The sequence below is a fragment of the Pongo pygmaeus genome, chromosome 7, assembly GCF_028885625.2.
Source record: "Pongo pygmaeus isolate AG05252 chromosome 7, NHGRI_mPonPyg2-v2.0_pri, whole genome shotgun sequence".
Taxonomy (NCBI): Eukaryota; Metazoa; Chordata; class Mammalia; order Primates; family Hominidae; genus Pongo; species Pongo pygmaeus.
Window position 1 is genome coordinate 132298259 of NC_072380.2, and position 21358 is coordinate 132319616.

Here is a 21358-nt window from a genome sequence, read left to right on the forward strand (position 1 = left end):
CTATACAAAAGATTACTTCATACATTATTTAATAGATATATAAGGCCAGGCACAGTGGCTCATGCCTGTAATCCCAACATATTACACCCAACATACAACACTTGGGAGGCCTAGGCGGGTGGATCAGCTGAGTCAGGAGTTGAAGACCAGCCTGGCCAACATAGTGAAACCCCGTCTCTACTAAAACTACAAAAATTATCCAGGCATGGTGGCAGGAGCCTGTAATCCCAGCTACTCAGGAGGCTGAGGCAGGAGAATCACTTGAACTCAGGAGGCAGAGGTTGCAGTAAGCCAAGATCACATACTGCACTCCAGCCTGGGCAACAGAGCGAGACTCCATCACAAAAAAAAAAAAAAAAAGAAAAAAGAAAAACTGTCCAAGCATAGTGTGTGGGGGTAGTCTCTGTTTGCACCACTACCGCATCCCTGTTGCACCCTCCCAAACCCTGCTCTGTGTCCTGGAAGGCTGACCTCTAGGGATGGCATCAAAGAGCAAACTTGCCCTGTGGCTCCCTATTGGGCTCTACCAAGGGGAAACATGTGAAAGGAAGTACAGGGGAGGAAGATGAGGTTAGCACTCACCTATCTGGGAGTGCTCCCTGCTGGGTTGCAATGAACAAGCTGCACTCATTGGTCAAATACAATAGTTCCTTCCTATTCGGCTGTCTCTCCATGTTTTGGAAACTTACTCCTTCCCCTCACCCTTTAAACCTTAGAAGGTACTATGCAAACCCCAGGGCAATTTACCACTCCTCATTTACTTCCATCCACCCTGCTCAGCCTTGGTAAATTACTCATTAAACATGACTGAAACAATTCCTTTAAACTCTCTTTTTTTTTTCTTTTCCTTTTTTTTTTTTTTTTTTTTTTTTTTGAGTCAGTCTCACTCCGTCTTCCAGGCTGGAGTGCGGTGACACAATCCCGGCTCACTACAACCTCTGCCTCAAGCGATTCTCCCACCTCAGCCTCCCGGCGCCACCGTGCCTGGCTAATTTTTTTGTGTTTTTAGTAGAGACAGGGTTTCACCATGTTAGCCAAGCTGGTCTGGAACTCCTGACCTCAAATCACCCACCCACCTCAGCCTCCCAAAGTGCTGGGATTATAGGCGTGAGCCACCGCACCTGGCCTAAACTCTCTTTCAAAACCTCTTCTATATGGGCCACCTGTTTCCCATCGGGACCGTGACTAGTAGACATGTGATCCACAGTTGAAGAAAATAGAAAAAGATTTTGGTTGAGAACTGTGACTGCACAGAATAGCAACATGAATTCTACTTTCTGTCTTTCATGGTCTATACCTGTGCTATTCAATGTGGTAGCCACAAGCCACATAGGGCTCTTTAATTATAAAGTAATGAAATAAAAATTTTAGTTCCTCAGTCACACTAGCCAGTAGCTACCATTTTGGACAGCATAATTATAGACCATGTCCATTGTCACAGAAAGTTCTACGGGCCAGCACTGTTAGCCACCCAACAAACTCCTCCATAATAAACATAAAGATTATTTCTACCTTTGGCTCTACCTTATCATCACAAGTGCAGCCCAGGTCAAAATCAGACTGAAGGTACATAATCCCTGGATAATTGGGTCTGGTAATTTCCTCTGGCATGGTTGGCCTGAAGGTATTAGTGCGCAGGAGATGATTCAAACTTCCATGGGTCCCATTATTAGGAGCTGGCTTCAATCCCAGGAGATCTAATGAAAATTAATAAAAGGAGGCAGGTGATTCTTACATTTTTTTGATGAGATATGGTAAGATTTAAAACCCTTCACCTTCTATGGGTCTGAAAACTGTGAACACAAATCATAATTGGACAAAACCAAATGTAGATGGCAGGCACCCCCTCCTTACCTCCTGAACCATTCTGGACTAACTACATCTTGCCACAGCTTTCTGAAATAGCCAAGTTCATTGCTTGACCATGAATAGAGAGAGAGAGATTCCCAGAAAGAAAGAGTGAAGGAACAAGACCTTGATTAACTATTGCCTGTATCTGTGATAGTTACAACCCAAGGATGATCAATGTCAGTATCACTTTTTTCTGCACTTCACTGGGACTATTTAATTCCATGTTTTGAAATGAGACTTATAATCAATAACTAACTAGAAGTCTGCCCTCTAATGACTCCACAGAAGTGTGGGGACATGAGGAGGCTTTGGCCCTGTCCCCTGAAGTGCCACTGAGCAATGAACAGGCTGATTTCATAGCAAGTGAATGGTTGCCAAGTGCGTATTCAGTAACTTGCTTGAGCTCAGAGGCAGGACAGGGGAGAGCTAGCAGCCAAGATGGGAAAAGAACCCAGGAGACCCGACTTGCAGACTCCCCCTGTAACCACCAGACTGGCACTCCCTTACTAAATAGGAAAAGTTGTCCTCATTCAGCAACTAGAAATTCAAGGAAGAAAAATAATTAAAAGCACATAAATAGCTGGCCAGGATGCAAGCTGGCAATATTTTTAACTGGGCTGCAATGCGAGAGATGGAGGTGGAGGGGACTCTGTGCAGAACTCTTGCTTCATCAGATCTCTGACCAGTGGTGTCAAACTGTAATGCTATGTTAGACCAGCCAGAGGCTGCCAACAGCAACACTATGAAAACGCCCCATTAGTCAACTGTTGAAGGAAGACAAAGAAGCCTTAGAAGGGGATAATATTCTGTCTTTGAACCAATGGGCAAGTTACAACCTTTTGTGGGGAAGAGGAGGTAGTCCCAGAGAATAGACACCTCATTTCTTTCTCTGACATTGAGAAAGATCATATATATTAACTAAAGATTGTTTCAATGGTTTTGATTAAACGAGTGACTTACCACACATAACATTGTAAAGTTCAATGTTTTCAAATGGAGGCACTTTAGTCTTGTACTTAAATGTTGGGCCATAACCTACAAAAACAGTCTTCCAAAAGAAAAGAAAAACAAAAACAGTTAAGCATTGTTAGGTAGGAACCCTTCCTCTATTTACGAATACTGTACAACTTCACTCACACCACCATTACTTATCCTTTCGAAGAATCACTAAAACACAGTTTCAATTCACAATTCTGCCATCATACCTGCATGCTGTTGACCTTGTTATCAAATCCGTGGTCTCCCTGGAAAAAGCATTTTCCTGATGGTTTCTTATAAACATCCAAAGGTTTCCTAAATTGAAACAATTTCATGATCAGTTAGAATTTCTCATGAAATTACTTTGATAAAAAGGTAATTTCAGGGTACAAAGAATATTTAAGAAGCGGCTTTTGAAAGTCTATTTGTCTCTATTTTAATTGCATTCTGCTTGTGATGATGAAAAAAGGATCCCATGCATTTCTCCAAGTGACTTTTCTTTGACAGTTACTGCAGGATAAATGGGGACCTGTGAACAGAAGTCACGATGCCCTCCTTGGACCTCGTGCTTACACCAAGTAGGACACTTGTCAAAAGTCATGCTCTGCCTGTCTAGGTGCTTTGCTAGCTCTGAGGCTGTAAGATTCTCGACTCTAGGACCATGTTTGTCTGGTTCACTTCTATGTACCCCTCCCTAGGGTCAGTGTCAAGACATAGTAGGCACTTTAAAAAAATGTGATGTCTCACCTATTATATACCCGTAATAATTTAAAATTTAAAATAAAATAAATTTGTGATGTTTAAACAATGAATGGAGATCTATATTCTATAAAAATGTTTGCATGCAAATTTATCTATCAATATACAACTAGAGTACAAGTAAGCAGCCAACTTAACAGTAATCATGACATATCTGACAAAAGCATGGCCTCACCTAGACAATATCTCTATTCAGAAACAGAAAACAGAAATACTGCTCTCTAGACATCAAGACCATCTGATCTTTCCTTTTGTGACAGAAGACACCTTTTGCAAAAGTGTCATGTGACCCTTTTCCAAAATAACTTTCATGTTAATTTAATACAAATATTTCCTAAGTACCTATGGGTCTATAGCACTGAAAGTGCTTTGGGAAAACAAAAAATCTAACATATGGGTCTCCACCCTTAGAATAATAAGGGCTTGGGATAATAAGACATATGCATACAATACCTCAACAATGCAAGAAGAGTTAAATTTAAAAGATGTATTGTTAACCAACATGCCTGGTTTTGGGCTACACTAATTTGCCCAACTGTCATCATCTTTCACTTAACTTCTACTCAGCTCCCATGTTTTTGCCATATGAACCTACTACCTGCGCCAGTGTGATCCCTTCCAAGCTGCCCCATACATAAAAGGTCCTTCAGGAGCACATACCAGGCCAATTAATTTCAGTCAAATCCCTGCAAATTCTCCATGAGAATTTCCCACAAATGTTTTAAAAGACTCCAATAATTCCTGTTCTTCATACATCTTTCTTCATAATCCCGCATATTTAAGTACACCCTGGAAAATTACAGCATGATATTTATGTATCTGTCACATGTGTCTCTCTAAATGTCCCTACTGATACAAGTTTCTAGAGTTCTAAGTTCTTCTTAGAACTTAGAGTTTCTAAATATTTTCTTGTTATCTTCTCTCTCTTGCAAACTAGTACCTAGCTAGAGTACATGTGGCAGTTGTTCAATTATTGAGACAGACAAATTCACAGCACTTTTCTTAAGTAGAAAGTTGGAGCAACAGTGAGTGAGAAACAGCTACTTCCAGGTCTGTGTGAAAATGGATAAATCCTTAATAATTAACTAATTGGAAGTTGTTAGAGCCTCCAGACATGTCCTAGACCACATTCAAAAGCAAGGAACATTCTCTTCAACATTGGAGAGTCTTTTGTAGTTCAATAGAAGGCAAACATTGGGAATATTTAAAGCAATGTAAAAAGTGCCCACAATAACAGTTTTTAACATTAACATTTTCTAAAGTCCTCTATAAATATTGCTACAAGCAAAGTCTCAACAACCGAGATCAAATCAGCCCAACATACTAAGGCAGGGTCCCATTTATACTTTTGACTTACTCAAGTAGTAAGAACAGAGCTTAGAATGTAAATTCAAAGAATGAAAGAGACACACACACACACAAACACATACACACAGATGCACTGACAGACTACAAAGAGACACCACGATGCTGAGACCCAGAACATAGAGATATATTGTCCCAGCACTGATGGTTTATGTAGCCCACAAAATCTTTGGAAACAGTGAGATTTCCAACTGATATTTCTTTCAGCAATGACTAAGGATGATAAAATATTTCCAGTTGCCAAAGGGGTGGTTGTGGAAATGAGAAACAGAAATAGCCCATATACCAGTTACCTTGCAACATGCCATCTGCGTTCCACCAATAAATGGATATCCTCAATTCTTCTGTTGTTGGCATAATGCAAACGTTTGGGAAGGTGCTGTTTCAAGTAAGGCTTAAAGTGCTGATCTGGTTTTTTACACTGAAATAGAAATGGAAATCAGACTTTAGATGAAATGTCTTTTGGAAAAATTCTTACAAATTCTCTCTCTAGAAAGCTGAAGGAGATTTTAAGCCTAACCAAAGGTTAATGAGTGAATAAATGAAATTTGTTTCTATTAAATAATGTACGCTGAAAACAAATAGATTCAAAAGAGATTAAGTAACCTTGGAGATGATATGACAGGCTATCTGAGGACAATTAGGAATTTTAAGACGCATTCCTGGCTTGTGAGACCATCGCTAAGAGCAATTCACACTCCAAGGCCTTTCCCAACTCCTTCAAGTCAAGCAGTTGGGGGTGGGGTGTCGGTGGGAGGGGAGGAGCACATGGGTTTAGGCTTATCTGATCCGGGAACAATGGAGCAGAGTGGGTGGGCAGTTCTGGTTCAGAGAAAGTAAAGATTTGTTTAATCATGAATGAATACTTTTCAGTTCTAATGGAAGGATCAGATATTCTCCGTTTGTATCATTGCCAAGACCATTAGGGAGCCTGCAGCTGACCACAGGCCAGAAGTTTTGAAAGCTCTTAAGGAAGCAAATATACAGGATGGCAGGGCAGTGAGGAAAGTGTTCCTCTCGCCCCCCGGGGGAGGCACACACAGGAGGGAGGCTGCTCCAGGGGCAGAGGCCTGGGCAGGGCAGAGGACAACTGGCAACACTTACCGTGAGATTGGCAATAATGGCTTTGGGGTCATCTGTTCAAAGAGAGGAGAAAGATTTCAAAAGAAATAACTATCATTACCAAGAGAAATCATTTTTTTGCAGCAAGATACTCAATTCTTTCTCCTTCCATCCCACAGAAGACTATCACTTTAGTGTTTTGTTTGAAAGATAAATAATTGTGTGGGAGTATTTAACATTTCAGTCACTGACATGCAGCTAAGCAAGTGGAACAAATCCTATAGTAAACTGCCCTCCTAGGTCCAGTTCTGCTCTTCTGGAGGGAATTCCTCCTTCCACAGCACCAGGATACTGCTAGGTAAATTGCTTCTTGTTTTAAGTTCCCCCAAATTGTTCCCCTTGAGACATAGTTTATTTGCAGTTTGACCTCAGGAACTAAACTGGGCATTTGGGGCTTTTAATGTAACTTCTTATTTATCTGCAGATTTTTGAAACAAGTCTTCACCCACTTTAAGATGAAACTTCTAATCCATTGAGTTATTTTTTTAAAAGGGAGTTTGTTTCCCTAGTTATATCCTGGGTGTAATTACATAGGTAGCCGCACCTCTCCAACCATAGACACACGCGTGCATGCACCTCCTTTATTTTCAATAGCATCAAGTAGAAGATTTTAGTCAATACTCTGAACTAGCTAAAAGCAAAACTATGTAAATGATGGCTGTGCATAAACTGTGGACAGGATTATATTATCTGACGCTCCCGTTTTGGGCGGAATGTGGGGAGAAAGAGGAGATTGTAGGTTGCTTGGATTTTGTTTTGTTTTCAGGAAGTTTGCTTCAGTATGTTATTACAGAATCAGCAGAAAAGGAAAGTTGCGTTCAGAAGAGATAGCAACTATCATGAGGCAGCCCTCCCTGGCATCTAAATACCAGTGGAGAAGGCCTTATCTGTATCACGTGCTGCTGCATCCCTGGGCCTGTGCAGAGTAGACACTCAATACACATGTTAATAAATATTTGTTCATATTTGTTAAAAATGCATGAATAAACTTGCCTTGGGGTATAAATGTACAGACTCCAAAGACTATTTTCAGAATCTTAGCTCTAAAGCTTGAAATCCAAAACTGAAATGTGTATTCCATTGGCCTTAATTGCATCTCTTACTAGAAAGCAAATAAGTAATAATGTAATAATAATAGCCCAAATAGATTTCATACTATGTGCCTGTCTTTCTATAAGAGCTTTGCAGGTGGCCGGGTGCAGTGGCTCATGCCTGTAATCCCAGCACTTTGAGAGGCCGAGGTGGGTGGATCACAAGGTCAGGAGATCGAGACCATCCTGGCTAACACGGTGAAATCCCGTCTCTACTAAAAATACAAAAAATTAGCCAGGCGTGGTGGCATGTGCCTGTAGTCCCAGCTACTTGTGAAGCTGAGGCAGGAGAATTGCTTGAACCCAGGAGGCACAGGTTGCAGTGAGCCAAGATGGAGCCACTGCACTCCAGCCTGGGCAACAGAGCAAAACTCCATCTCAAAAAAAAAAAAAAAAAAAAAAAGAGCTTTGCAGGCACTTTCTCTCTGGTCATTCACAATAACCCTGGGAGGTAAATGCTGTTCAAATCCTCACTAAGCCAATGGGTTTTCAGAAGGAGGAGGAGTTGGCACTCTGGCACTCAAGCAATGTGATTGAGCAAGCCAGGCCTCATAAATCATATTCCTCAAAGGGATGAAATAGAGTAAGTTCATGTTCTTTGACAATGAAGAGAAATAAATAGCATGTACTCAGATAAGTCCCAGAGAATTACTAGGAATATCCATTGCCTGAGTCCATGCTGGGGACATCAATCCTTCAATTCTGAAGAACTCAGTCTTTGCAGGCTAACAGTCCTCATTTTGTGTGAAGAAAGGGCAGTGGTTCAGCTAATCTGGCTTCAAATCTCAGATCTGCAACTTACTAACCATCATCCTCGAAGCTAGTTCCCTCACCCCTCTCTGAGCCTTGATTTCTACTGTCTATAAAAGGGATAGTGATACTTATCACACAATGCTATTAAAAGGACTAAATAAGAGTTTATGTGTATGTGTGTGTGTGTATATCTGAAATAGTGGTATGACTAAGACATCATCATCATATCCAGCCTTTATATAGCTTTGACTATGTGCTAAGCACTGATCTAAATTACGTAAACACAATCTCTTATTTAATCTTCCCAGCAATCCTTACACTACAGATGAGGAAGCAGAGGTGCAGGGTGCTCACATGGTGAGTACCGAGCAGAACTAAGATATGAACCCAGATATCTGTGTCTGTCACCACCCCATGCTACTGTCTCCCACAAAATGAAACCACATTGGAAAGTGGTTTTTGTAAAGTACAAAACTTTTTATCATTGATAGTTATGATTTCATGGGCTATGGGAAGGTTTTTTTTTTTTCCCCTCCAAACCAACCTCCCCATTCATGTACTAATGTCAGAAATACCACTAAAAATAGAGAAAATCTTTTTTGCATAGCCCTGAAGTGCAAATACTAAAATTGAGGGGTGCCATGGTGACTGTGTCCAGTGTATGCGAGGGCAGAAAAGGGAGGACATAGGGACAGGAAAGGTCATAGAGGAGAGAGAGCAGAAACACCCACATTTTGTTTATTTCACAACACTGCCTGGAGCTGACCTTGGAACAGTTCCAGTTGTGTTGACTCAGGAACATAATTAGGGAAAAACTTAATTTTCCAAAGCTGTAAGGTTGGTGTCAATGGTTTCTTATTCCCAAGGCTAAAAACTCCAAAGAATTTTTTTTTTTCAAAGTGAGGCATAACCCCAAGAAAACTACAGACTTCTCAAAAGCTAGGTAGACAGCACCTAAAAATCTTAGTCCACAAATTAAGTTCGTATCAGTGGTAGATCATAACCTGAACATGTAAAACATAAGTGACAAGTTTATTCCTGTTTATTTTTATTTCTGATCTTTCAGGACAGCTGCCACTTCCCAAGGGCTTAATATCTTTTCCTACTAGATTCTACCAATCACTTTTACAAAGAGAATGGACTCCATTCCACAAGGTTCCTAGGAACCCTCACAGTCCAAATGTGGTTCTGCCAACCCTTACATACACCCTCTAGTTTGATCTATTAAGGACCAGTCTGAACTTCTTATTGAAAAAATTCTTATCTTATAAACAGAAGTTTTTGGTCATGAATATGCTTCAAACTAAGCGCAATTTCCACATAAGAATAAGAGCAAATATTTATATAACGCTACTATGTGCCAGGAACCGCTCTAAGCAATATGCACCGATTAATTTCTACAGATAGCTGCTAGCATTTATCATCCCCATTTTTCGGATGAAAAAACTGAGGCTTAGAGTTTAAATGACTTATTCAAGGTCACTCAGCTAAGTGGTAGCAGAGCCAGAATTTTTACCTAAGTATTTCAGCTTTAGAAAACAAGCCCTTACCTATTCCATTGTATTACCACTCTGACCGCTTAATATTTTAAGAATCAACTTACATTTAGCATTATTGCTAAATCTGGATCGAATTCTTCCTAGAGTTCCAGGCACTAAAGTAATATCATCCACATTAGTTAGGTAATTACTCAAGAACTCAGTTCTATCACACGTGACATCTTCCATTCCTATGGGGAGGGAGAAAAAGAATATTTTCAGGCAATATTAAAATGAAAATCTTAACATAGACACTAAAGATAACATCCAGGCATCTCTTTAGTTAGTTTTTAGTAACTTAATGGGAAGAACCCTGACTTTTGAGATTTTTGTATTTGACTTTAAATGTTTTAAGGCTTCTCTGTATAATCTTTTCTCTAGACTTTTACTTAGCCATATCATCTTGCAAGCACTAGAAGGCTGAAAATGCATTACCTCGATTACATTTTAAGTCACTTAGCCAGAACAGCAAGACAAAGGAAGTCACCATGATTTAAACAACAACAACAACAAACCTAACTATTGACAGGGTCTTTATGAAAAAGATCTATTCTTTAAAAAAAAAAAAAAAAAAAAAATCCTAGATTGCATCAAACTCTTCCCAGCTGGGGGTGGTATAAATGGAATATACAGTTCTGTGTCTCTTTTACAAAATGTCATTTTCCAACTCTCTAATATATCTCCTGTCTTGAGTACATAATCATCAGTCCTCATTGTCTCCACTGGTGGCCTTGGATGTTACTGAAAAAACAATACTGGCAACAAGAGATGAGAAAGAAAAATGTCAGTTCCAATGACCACCCAAATTGAAAAACAAAATAACATTGAAAACAAGTTGTAAACAATGTAATTAGTCAGAACTGAAAGCTAGCAACTAAAGCAAGAAGGTTCTAGGTAGGGAATTTTTTTAAACAACAAATATTTCTCCACCACCCCAAGATTTGTTGTGTGTCCCCATCAAGGAAAATTCTTTTATTAAAATGCTTTTATTTAAAACATTGTTGTAAACTCAAATCTTAGCATCATAGACTATGGAGGCTACTAGAGACCTTATTGAAATGTATGAGATGACCTGGAATGTTTTAATATATTGCTCAGTACAATTCAATATGTACCTATTCTCTAACAGGGAAAATAACCCTGTTGGAGAATACTCATATATTTATATCCTGTAAAGGATGCCTAGAGGTTTTAAAATAAGGAAATACAACCCAGAGTACCCCAGATCTGATAAAATTCAAATAATCACCTCCCAGGATCCCAGATCCAGAACCTTCCCTTGTTTAATACAAATTGGAATGAAATGCAAGAAAAAACACATAGCATAAGGATTATATATCTTGCACTTTAACAGTTAAACCCTTAGAAAGAAAAATAGAGCAATGAAGAGCTACTGTGTTTTAGTACAATGTTAGCCCAGGAAGGGAAAGTCTCCAAATACATATTAATAGAGGGCTGAAAGTCTCTGCCATTTGTTATATTCCTAGGAAGTCCCTTATGCCACCCCAAATGTGAGCAATCTCCTTTACTTTTGAAGTTCATCAGGCACTATGCTAAGTGCTCCTCAAGCGTCATCAGCCTTCACTCTGCAGACTAAATTTGTGGAGGGGTGTTAATATTCTCGCCTGACAGATGAAGAAACGGAGACTTGGAGAGGCCACAAAAGGTGTATAGTGTCATACAGCTGTTAAATGACACAGTGCAATTTGAACTCCACTAAAATTCATTCTGACTCCAAAGACCATGCCCTAAAACACTAAATCATACCATCTTTTAAGAGATAGGTGCTGTACACTTTGGGAGGCCAAGGCAGGCAGATCACCTGAGGCCAGGACTTCGAGACTAGCCTGGCCAACATGGTGAAAGCCCACCTCTACTAAAAATACAAAATTTAGCCAGGCCTGGTGGCAGGCGCCTGTAATCCAGCTACTCAGGAGGCTGAGGCAGGAGAATCACTTGAACCCGGGAGGTGGAGGTTGCAGTGAGCCGAGATCGCACCATTGCATTCCACCTTGGGCGATGAGAGTGAAACTCCATCTCAAAAAAAAAAAAAAAAAAGAAGAAGAAGAAGTGCTGTAGTTGTCCCAAACCAAATGGATCTACTCATCTTGGAAGCCTACACAGTGACAAGCCAAGGTTTAAACCTATCCATGACCTTTACAATGCCTCAGCACATGACTCATTGGGACCCTTCTACTTAGACGTCTGGCTCCAGCATGCGAGCAAATGCTCTTGACACCTCTAGGCAACTTAAATTGAATCAGCTTTGACACATGCTCCAACTTCTCTGACCTGTGTGTAGCTCTCCACTAAGCCAAATGCATGGAGCATGACTTTGCAAAGGGTTACATCTAGCCCACTCAAGAGGAGAAAGTTAATCCCTTTGGCTTTTTTTTTTTTTTTTTTTTTCTAATTCTCATAGATCTTCTAGGACATTCTGGAAAGACATTCAGGACCAGAGCTAGGGAGATTTGCCTACCATTCTTAACGGAACTGCCAAAGAGTCAGCCAATTTTCATCCTCCAAACTCCACTAGAAGGGAGAAACCCCAAATTCCAATGCTACTGTTTCAATCTAATAGTTCCGAAATACAGGATATACCCTCTAGAACTCAGTCTGCATGTCTCTGAGCCCCCACCCCCTGCACAGCTCTATAGTCATATAATGTTTATGATGCTCTTGATTTCCTCAAAGAATTGGTCATAAATTTTTCTACTTCATAAAGTGATTTAGAAAAACTACTTCCTATAATGCTTCTTCCTCTCTTTAACAGTCATCTGAATTACAGCAGGGCCTTCTGGTTTGGACCTTGACTTCCCTCAGTAGATTCGGGGAAATGATTTTACTTACACGCCACTTCTTTGACAAGAATCCTATGTCTCTGCTTCTTTATCCTATTTAGATGTATTTTTAACCATATAAACTCCATGGGCTCCTTTTGGGGATGTGGCTGGCAGGGATAGGAGATTATCACCTGATATGTCACATTCACAGAAGAAGCTATTAATATCACAAGGAAACTGTCTGTGTCGCTTTAACAAGAGACAGATTTTTGTAGAAAGGTCTTTCCTGCAAATAACAGAAATATATAAGAAGTCCCAGGTTTTGATCAAAATGAACCCAGGGATCTCTCAGGTCATCTCACGCTTTTGAATCATGGCCTGATTTCTATCCGAGGTTAAGAATGGAATCTTGGCTTCTAAGGGCAAGGATTCTTTTCCTCAATATGATCAGAAACATTATCCATCTATCCTATTAGCAAAGAAAAAACAAAGCTTTACCATGGTCTCCAACAAAGATGACATTGACACACCGATGCAGTTTTAGTTGTTTCAGTCCATCCATTAATTGCCCCACAATTTTGTCGATTTCCCTCAGAGGATTTGTCATCTGGGAAAAAGAAGCAAGTTAGTCCCCACAGGGTTTTCTTTCTTTCCCTTTCAGTCTCTCATAGATCTTCTACCCCTAGAACATTTTGGAAAGAAAACTTCCGGCCCAGAGGCAGAGCTTTGTCTGGGGAGATTTGCCTGCCATTCTTAATGGAAATCTGGTGTAACCATGTTATATTTGTATTCTTTTGAGAGAATTAAAACCTCTCCTCATCCAATCCCTTTAAAGATTCTTTGATATAAAAATGTCAAAAATATTGTTAATGAAAATTCTTTAAGAGATAAAATGGACTTTCTAAAATGTGACAGCACCCTTTAAATCCAAGAGTTTTGAGAGTATACAGAAAGTCCCTAAGTGAAATCACATTAGATCTTGAACCGTGGCAAGAAGATAGACACTAAGTGAATCCAAAACTGTTCTGAGGTTAAAATCATAACCTTCCACTGGATAATAAATTAGAATATCATTAATACAATGAGATCCATCTTGTTCTAAGTAATTTAACGGTTGGCATCTGAAAGCAATAGATTCTTAACAGAAGAACCTATTCTAAGAAACAAGTTATTGCTTCTCACTTTAGTTCTTTTAAACCTGATTTTGAGTGAAACAAGAATCTATAAGAGTCCTAACTTAAACAGAAGTGAACCATGAGTTTGTTTTAGAAGGTTTGTTCTTTAACAAAATATGAAAACTCAATTCTTTTCTGAAGACCATTTCCAAAGTCTAAAAAAATCCATCTCTCATTTTCTTACTTCAAATGGAAGTTTCTAACAGCATGAATGTTCTCACATACTAGAGGATCTCCGTCCCACTTTCATCTTTAGCTGTGCAATGGAAAGATTTTTTAAGAAACATCTGATCAGACAAAGAATAGAAAGATACAGGGAATATATTTAGATGAATTTTATAGCTTAGCTAACAATCACATAAATATACCCAAGATGATTAAGATAAGAACAGAAAGGATGTGAATATCATTTTTACTCAGACACATAATATTATCTTCCACTAGCATCTTCTCAGATGAATCAAGACCTTTCCTCCTATTATTTCTTTAGGGAAATCAGGTTTAAACTTTTGTTTTTTTCTTCGTGACGGGAGTCAGTATTTCAAGTCCTATCCCAAGGAAGAAGTCACAGTTGAAAGTTTCAGAAAGAGATGTGTAGAATAATCAGAAGGGACTAACAGGTGTGGAACAAAGTGGTATTTGCTTCTGAGAAAATCATGCTCTCCTCGAAGATCTCTGTCTAGATAAAGAAATACCAAATGCACAACATGTTTTGATCTTTGTCAATGACTTATTTTCCTTTACTCAGCAGGATGACTCAGGTAGAATCCAGAACCTACTTCTTAGGGATCAGTTCAGAGGATCACAAATAAGATACTGCCTCAGAAGTTTTCAAAGGTTTTAGGAAAAGCAACAACTGGTAGGCTCTTCTGAACATACTGGGAAGAGTAGACATTACTTGTGGAAATTACACGCAACTCTATCCGCCCATTATTTTCTCTTTCTTTCTGTCTTAGCTATTTCCTTCTCTACAGCCTACACCTTTTCTGATCTCTGAAGGTACAGACCCCTAATCTAAGCCAACTTCCTATTGAGTTCTAATCCACATTGCCTTTGAGAATACCTCCTTTTACCTTGCAGGGTTGTTCTCAAGAAGCAGGGCCACAAACCATGTGACTGATTCTGTGACTAAGTACAAACAAAACCAATCTTATTAGTCGCTGCAGCCTAAATGTTAATACTAGTTTTAGGGCAACTAACTCTTTAAAAAAGGAAAAGACTTCTTTTTTTCCTGTCATGTTGAGTTCAGGCAGTCTTCACATCAGTGTTAACCTCTGAAGTACCACATTCTTCTGGACTCAAAGCCAAGGTCAATGCACCAGAGTTTTTCTAAAACTTGCTCAGCCGATTTTCCAACCAAGGCACTGAAGGCAACCTTCAACTCAGACCTGCCCGCCACAAAGCTTTGGAACAATAGATAAACTTACTTTGTCCTGACGAGTTTCCGCAGCATAATGATCCATCCTATGTATTTTTCTTCTTCTTTTCTTTGGAGGAGCAACTGGTCTTTCCTGTCTCCTCTTAGGGGCAACTTTCCTCTTAGGTCTCTTAGCCGGAGTAAAAGGTGAGCCATAACTACTCTCCTGTACTGGCGGATAGAGATGTCTGGACTCAGAAGTCGTCTGTCCCTCTGAGTCAGATATAAAGCTTACACTTTCCCATCTGGGATCAGCAGAGTCTCAGTTAGAATAACTAAGGCTCCTTAAGTGAGAAAAAATTGGAATGAGGGATGGATGATTAGAGGAACTCTATGGAGAGAAGCCTCCTAAATTGATGTTGATGCTGTTGTCACAGCTTCTTCGCTGAGAACAAGAATCCAATTTAAGAAAATCTAGTCATGTGGGTTTCTTTTGGCTGATATTTATGGATGTACGGGAAGGTGGCATTAGACAAGCTCTGTATTCCATAACTCCTGCATTAGGGAGAGACTGGTCTTTGGTTATGAAAAGCTCTCCATTTATAAAGAACTAACTGAAAAGTAGGCCAAATACTAGCCACTTGATCATTTCAAGATGACAATGAGATTCATGTAAGTGATTCCAATTCAGAATCTGACAGGTATCTTTCTGTTCACGCCAGCAACTATGTCAAAGCAACTGTCACCATCATTGGCAAGGATCCAGTGAAAAATTTTAAAACCAAGGATGGAATGAAACATAAATAATAAGTAATCCTCCTTAGTCATAAACGTACTCCCACAAATCAGGACTTTCAGCAGGAGAAAGAACTCACTGACAATTGAGGTTTTCAGTACAGAGGAACTCTAAGTTAAAGTCTCTTTTAAAATTAGGTAAAATCTAAAAAGTCATCAAAAAGTCATCTCTTTTTTGTCTTGGTATATACAGACCAAGAAAGAGTCTACTTATGCTCTTGCTATCAGAAACCTGCTTTTAAGGGGAGTTGCATGCTACGGATTTTGTTTTGAAAATCCAGAGAGCAGTAAAGTTGACACATAAACTGAAGATAACCTTTTGGAATTTCCAAATGCTGGAGGAAAAACAGGCCCCTGATTTGCTGATGGTGCAAAGGTGAATTAAAGCAGCAAGCCTTGCTGTCTACCTCACTGACTTCTCTCGGGAGGACTGTCTTGAGAGCCATTCAGATGCAGGAAGGGGCAGGAGGAGGAACAATGTTAGTGTATCCAAGAAGGGGAACATCTGCCATGCGATTTCACTGTTTCCAGGGCAAGCCATGGCAAAGGCACTTCTGTTTCTGTCTCATCCTCTCTCTCCACTAGAGCGATCAAAAGACACAGGCCCAAAGACTTTGGTTTTGTTTGTTTGTTTTTTAATGCTCCTAGTTTTAGGTAAATCTCTATAAGAAAAGCAGCAAAAGGAAAAGAGGATTTTCCATTTCATGGTCACTGAATACATTCTGCTAGCGCTCAAGTCGGCCCATCAAACTCTATGCCATTTGCAACAGACCTCAACATTCCAAAGACTCCAAAGGTGAGCCCTTCCGATTGCAGCAGGTTAGAGGAGCAGAAGAGTAGGGTTTAGTCGAACTGGGTTTTCATCCAGTGATTATACTGCATGTATTTCCTTCTTCAAATGTTAGAGGTAGATGAAAGCTAAGTTTTCACTGACCAGCCATACTTCAGCCTGAATTTAGAAATTTTAGCCTGAGGTTATTAAGAGGATGGGAGGTAGAGGTGCAAATTTCCCTGCATTTCAGGATACTTTGCCATCTGAAGGTAGAGACTAGCCAGCCAAAGCTCTGCCTGTAGGCCCGGAGAGCAGCCGAACAAGGGGTCACAGAAAAAGCATAGAAGGTCAAAAAGAAAAAGATTGCGCCAATAATCAAAAGCAAGCACATTTTTGTACATTCACCATTACACTCTGAAACCAGGAGCAATACACCATTTCTTGAAGCTATTAGCTCAATGTTTGATCATCTCATTTAATAGCTTTTGAGAATCATCCTGAAAAAATGTGTACTCAAATATTTAGCAAATAAAGCACAAATTTCAACTGAATTCATCTTATTGTAGCATATAGCATTCTGGTAGTTAAAATCATTTCAATGAAATTTCAAATATAAGTTATTTTCTTATATGTGAAAGATACGTTACTGATTTTAAAATGATCTTTAAACTAGTATGTTATAATATTTTCATGTATAATAAGTGTAAATGATGATATATAGGTAGGCATATAGGATACATAGGTATATAAACCAATTAGCCTACAATAGAAGAGAACTTTTGCTGACTTGCTTTGGTTTCATGTTTTAAAAGTGTAAATTATTTTGTTTTTCATTCAGTTAAAATAAGATTCCTAGAACCAGATGAGAAATAATTGAAATCTGAAAATATCCTTTGCCTTATGAGAAGAAAATGACCAGGTTATCAGATTACCATTACTGAAGATATACTCCAAGATAACCAATTAAGAGTTTATCCAGTAGACATATGAAAATACCCTAGCTGCAAGAAGTAGTAATACTGAAAAAAAACACAACATGAATACTTTCAACTCTTAATTCAAAGGTACTATAGGAAAAATCTCTGTTTATATATTTATGAGCAACCCTGGGCATAGAAAAATTATTATAGCAAATTAAAGCATCCTGTATCCTGCTTCATTTATTCCCTACTCAGTACTTTCAAAAAAACTTACTTGTTTCTTAATTCACACAAACATACACTTTCATGCATTTAATTGTAACTGAACTATACATATTAGAAACCCAAAGATGTTTATTGATTAAGAACATTTATCATTAAGCCATATAACTTTTAAGGTTTGAGTTATACCTCATCTGTATTATTAAAAGCCAAACCTTTGCCATAAAGAAAATGTTCTGTATAATTTGAACATAGTTATTAACTGACCACTTTGCTTATCTGCTGGACTGAAGGAGGGTTAAATGGTTCCATGGAAGGGACTGTGGTCTGGGAGTCAAAAGTTCTGTGGTGCTATCTTCAAGTTCTCCACTTAGCAGCCAACTGAAAGTACCAGAGTCATACTTTTAAAAGGATGGCTATACCAATCCGTTTTGCCTACCCCACAAGTTCTTTGAGGGGATGTTATTACCCAAGAAGTCAAACTTTTAAGTAGGGAACATGGAACTGCTTAGGTGTTTTGTTTTGTTTTGTGAACATTTTGATAAAATGTGGTTCCTTTTGTTCCCTTTAGGTTAATCTCAAAGAAAGTCAATCTAAAAATATAACAGCCATTCTTGCTTTGGTGTTCTTTACTGGCATCATGTATGCAGATGTTTATCTCATTTTATCATTTGTGTTTCACAATCATACAAGACGGGATAAACTTCAAAGGGACAGAAAAAGAGCATCTGACTTATATAACTGCAGTGATTCAAGACAAACTAAGAGTGGTTTGACGTAGCTATTGGTTACTAGTGCTTAAATAAATCACCTCTGAATTGATGTCAAAGCATTCAGAAACACTCATGACTCCTTGGTCACACGCTGCAAGTATTGTCAAAATACTTAAGTATTGTCAAAAATACTTAAACCAAGTATGTTTAACCAAGTATGTTTAAACCAAGATATGTTTACCTATATCTCTAATTCATCTGAAAACAAGGAACTTAATTATAGTCAGCAGTGTCCTATGGGTTACTAGGCTACTTAAATATTTTAAAATATTGAAAAGTTTAGATTTGCAAACTCCATCATATTTTTTACTATCTATGCTGAAATGTGGGAACATTTCTAACCATTCCTTTCCCACCTTCTGAATTTGAAATTATACTGGATACTACCTCACAGATTGTCTTCCATGATGAGGGCTGAGTGTTTGATAAAAATATGTCACCCTCGGCTGGGTGCGGTGGCTCACGCCTGTAATCCCAGCACTTTGGGAGGCCAAGGCTGGTGGATCACCTGAGGTCAGGAGTTCGAGACCAGCCTGGCACAACACGGCAGAAACCTGTCCCTACTAAAAATACAAAAATTAGCCAAGCATGGTGGTGCACGCCTGTAATCCCAGCTACTCAGGAGGCTGAGACAGGAGAATCACTTGAACCTGGGAGGTGGAGGTTGCAGTGAGCCAAGATCGCACCACTGCACTCCAGCCTAGGTGATGGAGCAAGACTCTGTCTCAAAAAAAAAAAAAAGTCACCCTGCTCTGCTAAGCAGATTCACTCAGTGGTATATTTCTCTCGAGAATTTATATTACTTTGCGGGGTGATGACTATGTTCATATCTTGAATGTGGTGACAATTTCACAATATATATACCTGGGCCAAAATGTATTAAATTCAAAAGAGTCCATTACTATAACTTATGCCAGGTTGATTGTATTATATCTGCTAAGGTTATTGGAGCTGCTTAGCCGATCTACCCTCTCTAAACTGCCTAATCGTTTTAAGGGTGCTGAAATTCATTTACAATGTTTGGCATTGCAGGTTTCTTCTCAATATTTTTTTCCATGCCTATCCCATTGAAGGCAAATGCCAACCCTTCCTGATTATTCACCCTCCAACTGACGCCCACAAGGCTAGAATACATCCCATTTCCTGTTAACATCAAGTTTAGGATATATTATTATTTAAATATCAAAGCAATCTGAAATAAAGCTCCTGTAAGAGAAACAGGTAGTTTTAAGATTTTAAAAAAATATTTTTAGTCTTGTAGTCATTTGACTTTGCATAAAGCTTGTAGATACAAACATCCATCCAGACTTTATACAAATCCTGAAATAAGGTCAGTAGGTCAGATAGCCCAGGGCCACAGGTTCTTCTCAGGCAGATGCTAAACCACTAACCTCAGGGCCGAAAGGGCCATATTTGTGTCCAGAGAAATCAGGTTGCTCAGAATAGAAGGCATAGACCGAAGGCCTATAAGAAAATTGGAAGGTTCAGAATCTCTCCTAAACCACACGTAACAAAAAATATCACATATTTTTAAAAAAACGCATTTTAAAAAAAAATGTTCTCGAGTTTAATTTATCCTTTAACTACTATTCATATTAGCATGGAAAACTTTTTTTTTTTTTCTGTTGCTTCTATGACCACCACCCCATCTGTGGTAACTGCCTGGAACCACCTTCAGGACTCAAAAGTCACAAAGGAAAACTTGAACCTGTACTCGGGTCCTTGACCCTCAAGATAACAGAGCCTGGCGGTAATTCACTTGGGCTGTGCAATCCGCAGCCTGAAACAACAACTAACTCCATTACGGAGAAGCGTCTCTCTTTATATTTCCGCAATCCTTGGGATGCTGCTGGTTCATTTATCGAAGCCAGAAACTCCCTTCAGCTCTGCTGTAGTGGACAGAATTAATAGCTGCAGTAATCCAAGTAATTAAATGGTCCCAAGAACCAAAGTCTATTGTATCCTTCTTAGGGAAGTAACACTTAAGGCTAAGAACCACAAAAGTTTTAATTCCAAACATTGGCTGTGCTTCTATTCCACAGTCTAGTGTTTCACGCAATTCTAAACTAAGATAGAAATGTACTGAAGAAAGAAGAAAGAGAGAAACAAATACCTCTCATTGTCTGGCAGGGTGAGCCACTGCAATATGGTTAATATTCTCCGCTCGTGAGGGATGACACTGGAGGGTAAAAACAAGCAAAGCATGTTGTTAGGTTTCATTTCCACAAAGTCAAGCCTGATGAGTGCTTGCTCTTGCACCCAGGCCAAATGCTGTCTATTTACCACCATCTGTTTTCACTTCATTTGTAGTAAAAGGCCCTCTTTCGAATTAGCATTTAAACTACTATTTCCATTTGCAACATATTACGTTGCTCAACCTCTTCCACAGAAGACTACACTGGAAACTCTGATTCACAGTCAGAATGAGGAACCTGTCTTGCTAATCAGAAACTCCACTACAAGCAGAAAGGACCCTGGTTTCAGAATCATTGTCATTTATTCTGTCGAGCCTTTAGCTGTGGCCATAAAGGGATCAGTACTTACATCCCCAATCCACCTCTTGCTGGCAATGTGACCTCTCTTGACCACTCGGTCTCAGTTTACTCATCAGTAAGATAAAGCTAACAGCAAAGGACACTGTACAGCTTGGTTGTAAGGAAGAAATGAGACAAGACAAGGAAAGGGCATGTCCAGTGCCTAAGACACGGTAAGTTCTTTAAAAACATATTTTTATTAATGATCATAATTAGTCATCTTTCTGCCTCTAAATAACGGTATGACTTTAGAAACACTATCTAACCTGAAACTTTAAGTTCCTCCTCTATAAAATAATGGGTTAGGGAAGGTATTCTTGCCATTTTCTTCCAGCCCTATAAAAATCTACCAAGAATAGGCCAGGTGCAGTGGCTCATGCCTATAATTCCAGCATTTCGGGAAGCCGAGGCAGGCAGATCACCTGACGTCAGGAGTTCGAGACCAGCCTGACCAGCATGGCAAAACCCCATCACTACTAAAAATACAAAATTAGCCAGGCATGGTGGCACATGCCTGTAATCCCAGCTACTTGGGAGGCTGAGGCAAGAGAATCGCTTGAATCCGGGAGG

General features: G+C 39.3%; 1 protein-coding gene across 9 annotated transcripts in view; it reads right to left on the reverse strand.

The window, feature by feature from the left end:
- ENPP2 (ectonucleotide pyrophosphatase/phosphodiesterase 2) overlaps window positions 1-21358 on the reverse strand; it is a 116383-nt gene that overhangs the window by 23810 nt on the left and 71215 nt on the right. For 3 of the 9 annotated variants that reach the window (XM_054498977.2, XM_054498975.2, XM_054498978.2), the window contains exons 10-19: window positions 20368-20433; window positions 19646-19718; window positions 14843-14998; window positions 12739-12847; window positions 9523-9648; window positions 6058-6089; window positions 5247-5374; window positions 3057-3144; window positions 2812-2899; window positions 1513-1697 (exon numbers count right to left, since the gene is read on the reverse strand). In XM_054498977.2, coding sequence (XP_054354952.2) covers window positions 1513-1697; window positions 2812-2899; window positions 3057-3144; window positions 5247-5374; window positions 6058-6089; window positions 9523-9648; window positions 12739-12847; window positions 14843-14998; window positions 19646-19718; window positions 20368-20433 — 1051 coding nt within the window. The remainder of the gene's footprint in view (window positions 1-1512; window positions 1698-2811; window positions 2900-3056; window positions 3145-5246; window positions 5375-6057; window positions 6090-9522; window positions 9649-12738; window positions 12848-14842; window positions 14999-19645; window positions 19719-20367; window positions 20434-21358) is intronic. The other 6 variants (XM_054498981.2, XM_054498982.2, XM_054498980.2 and 3 more) reach the window with 3 other exon arrangements.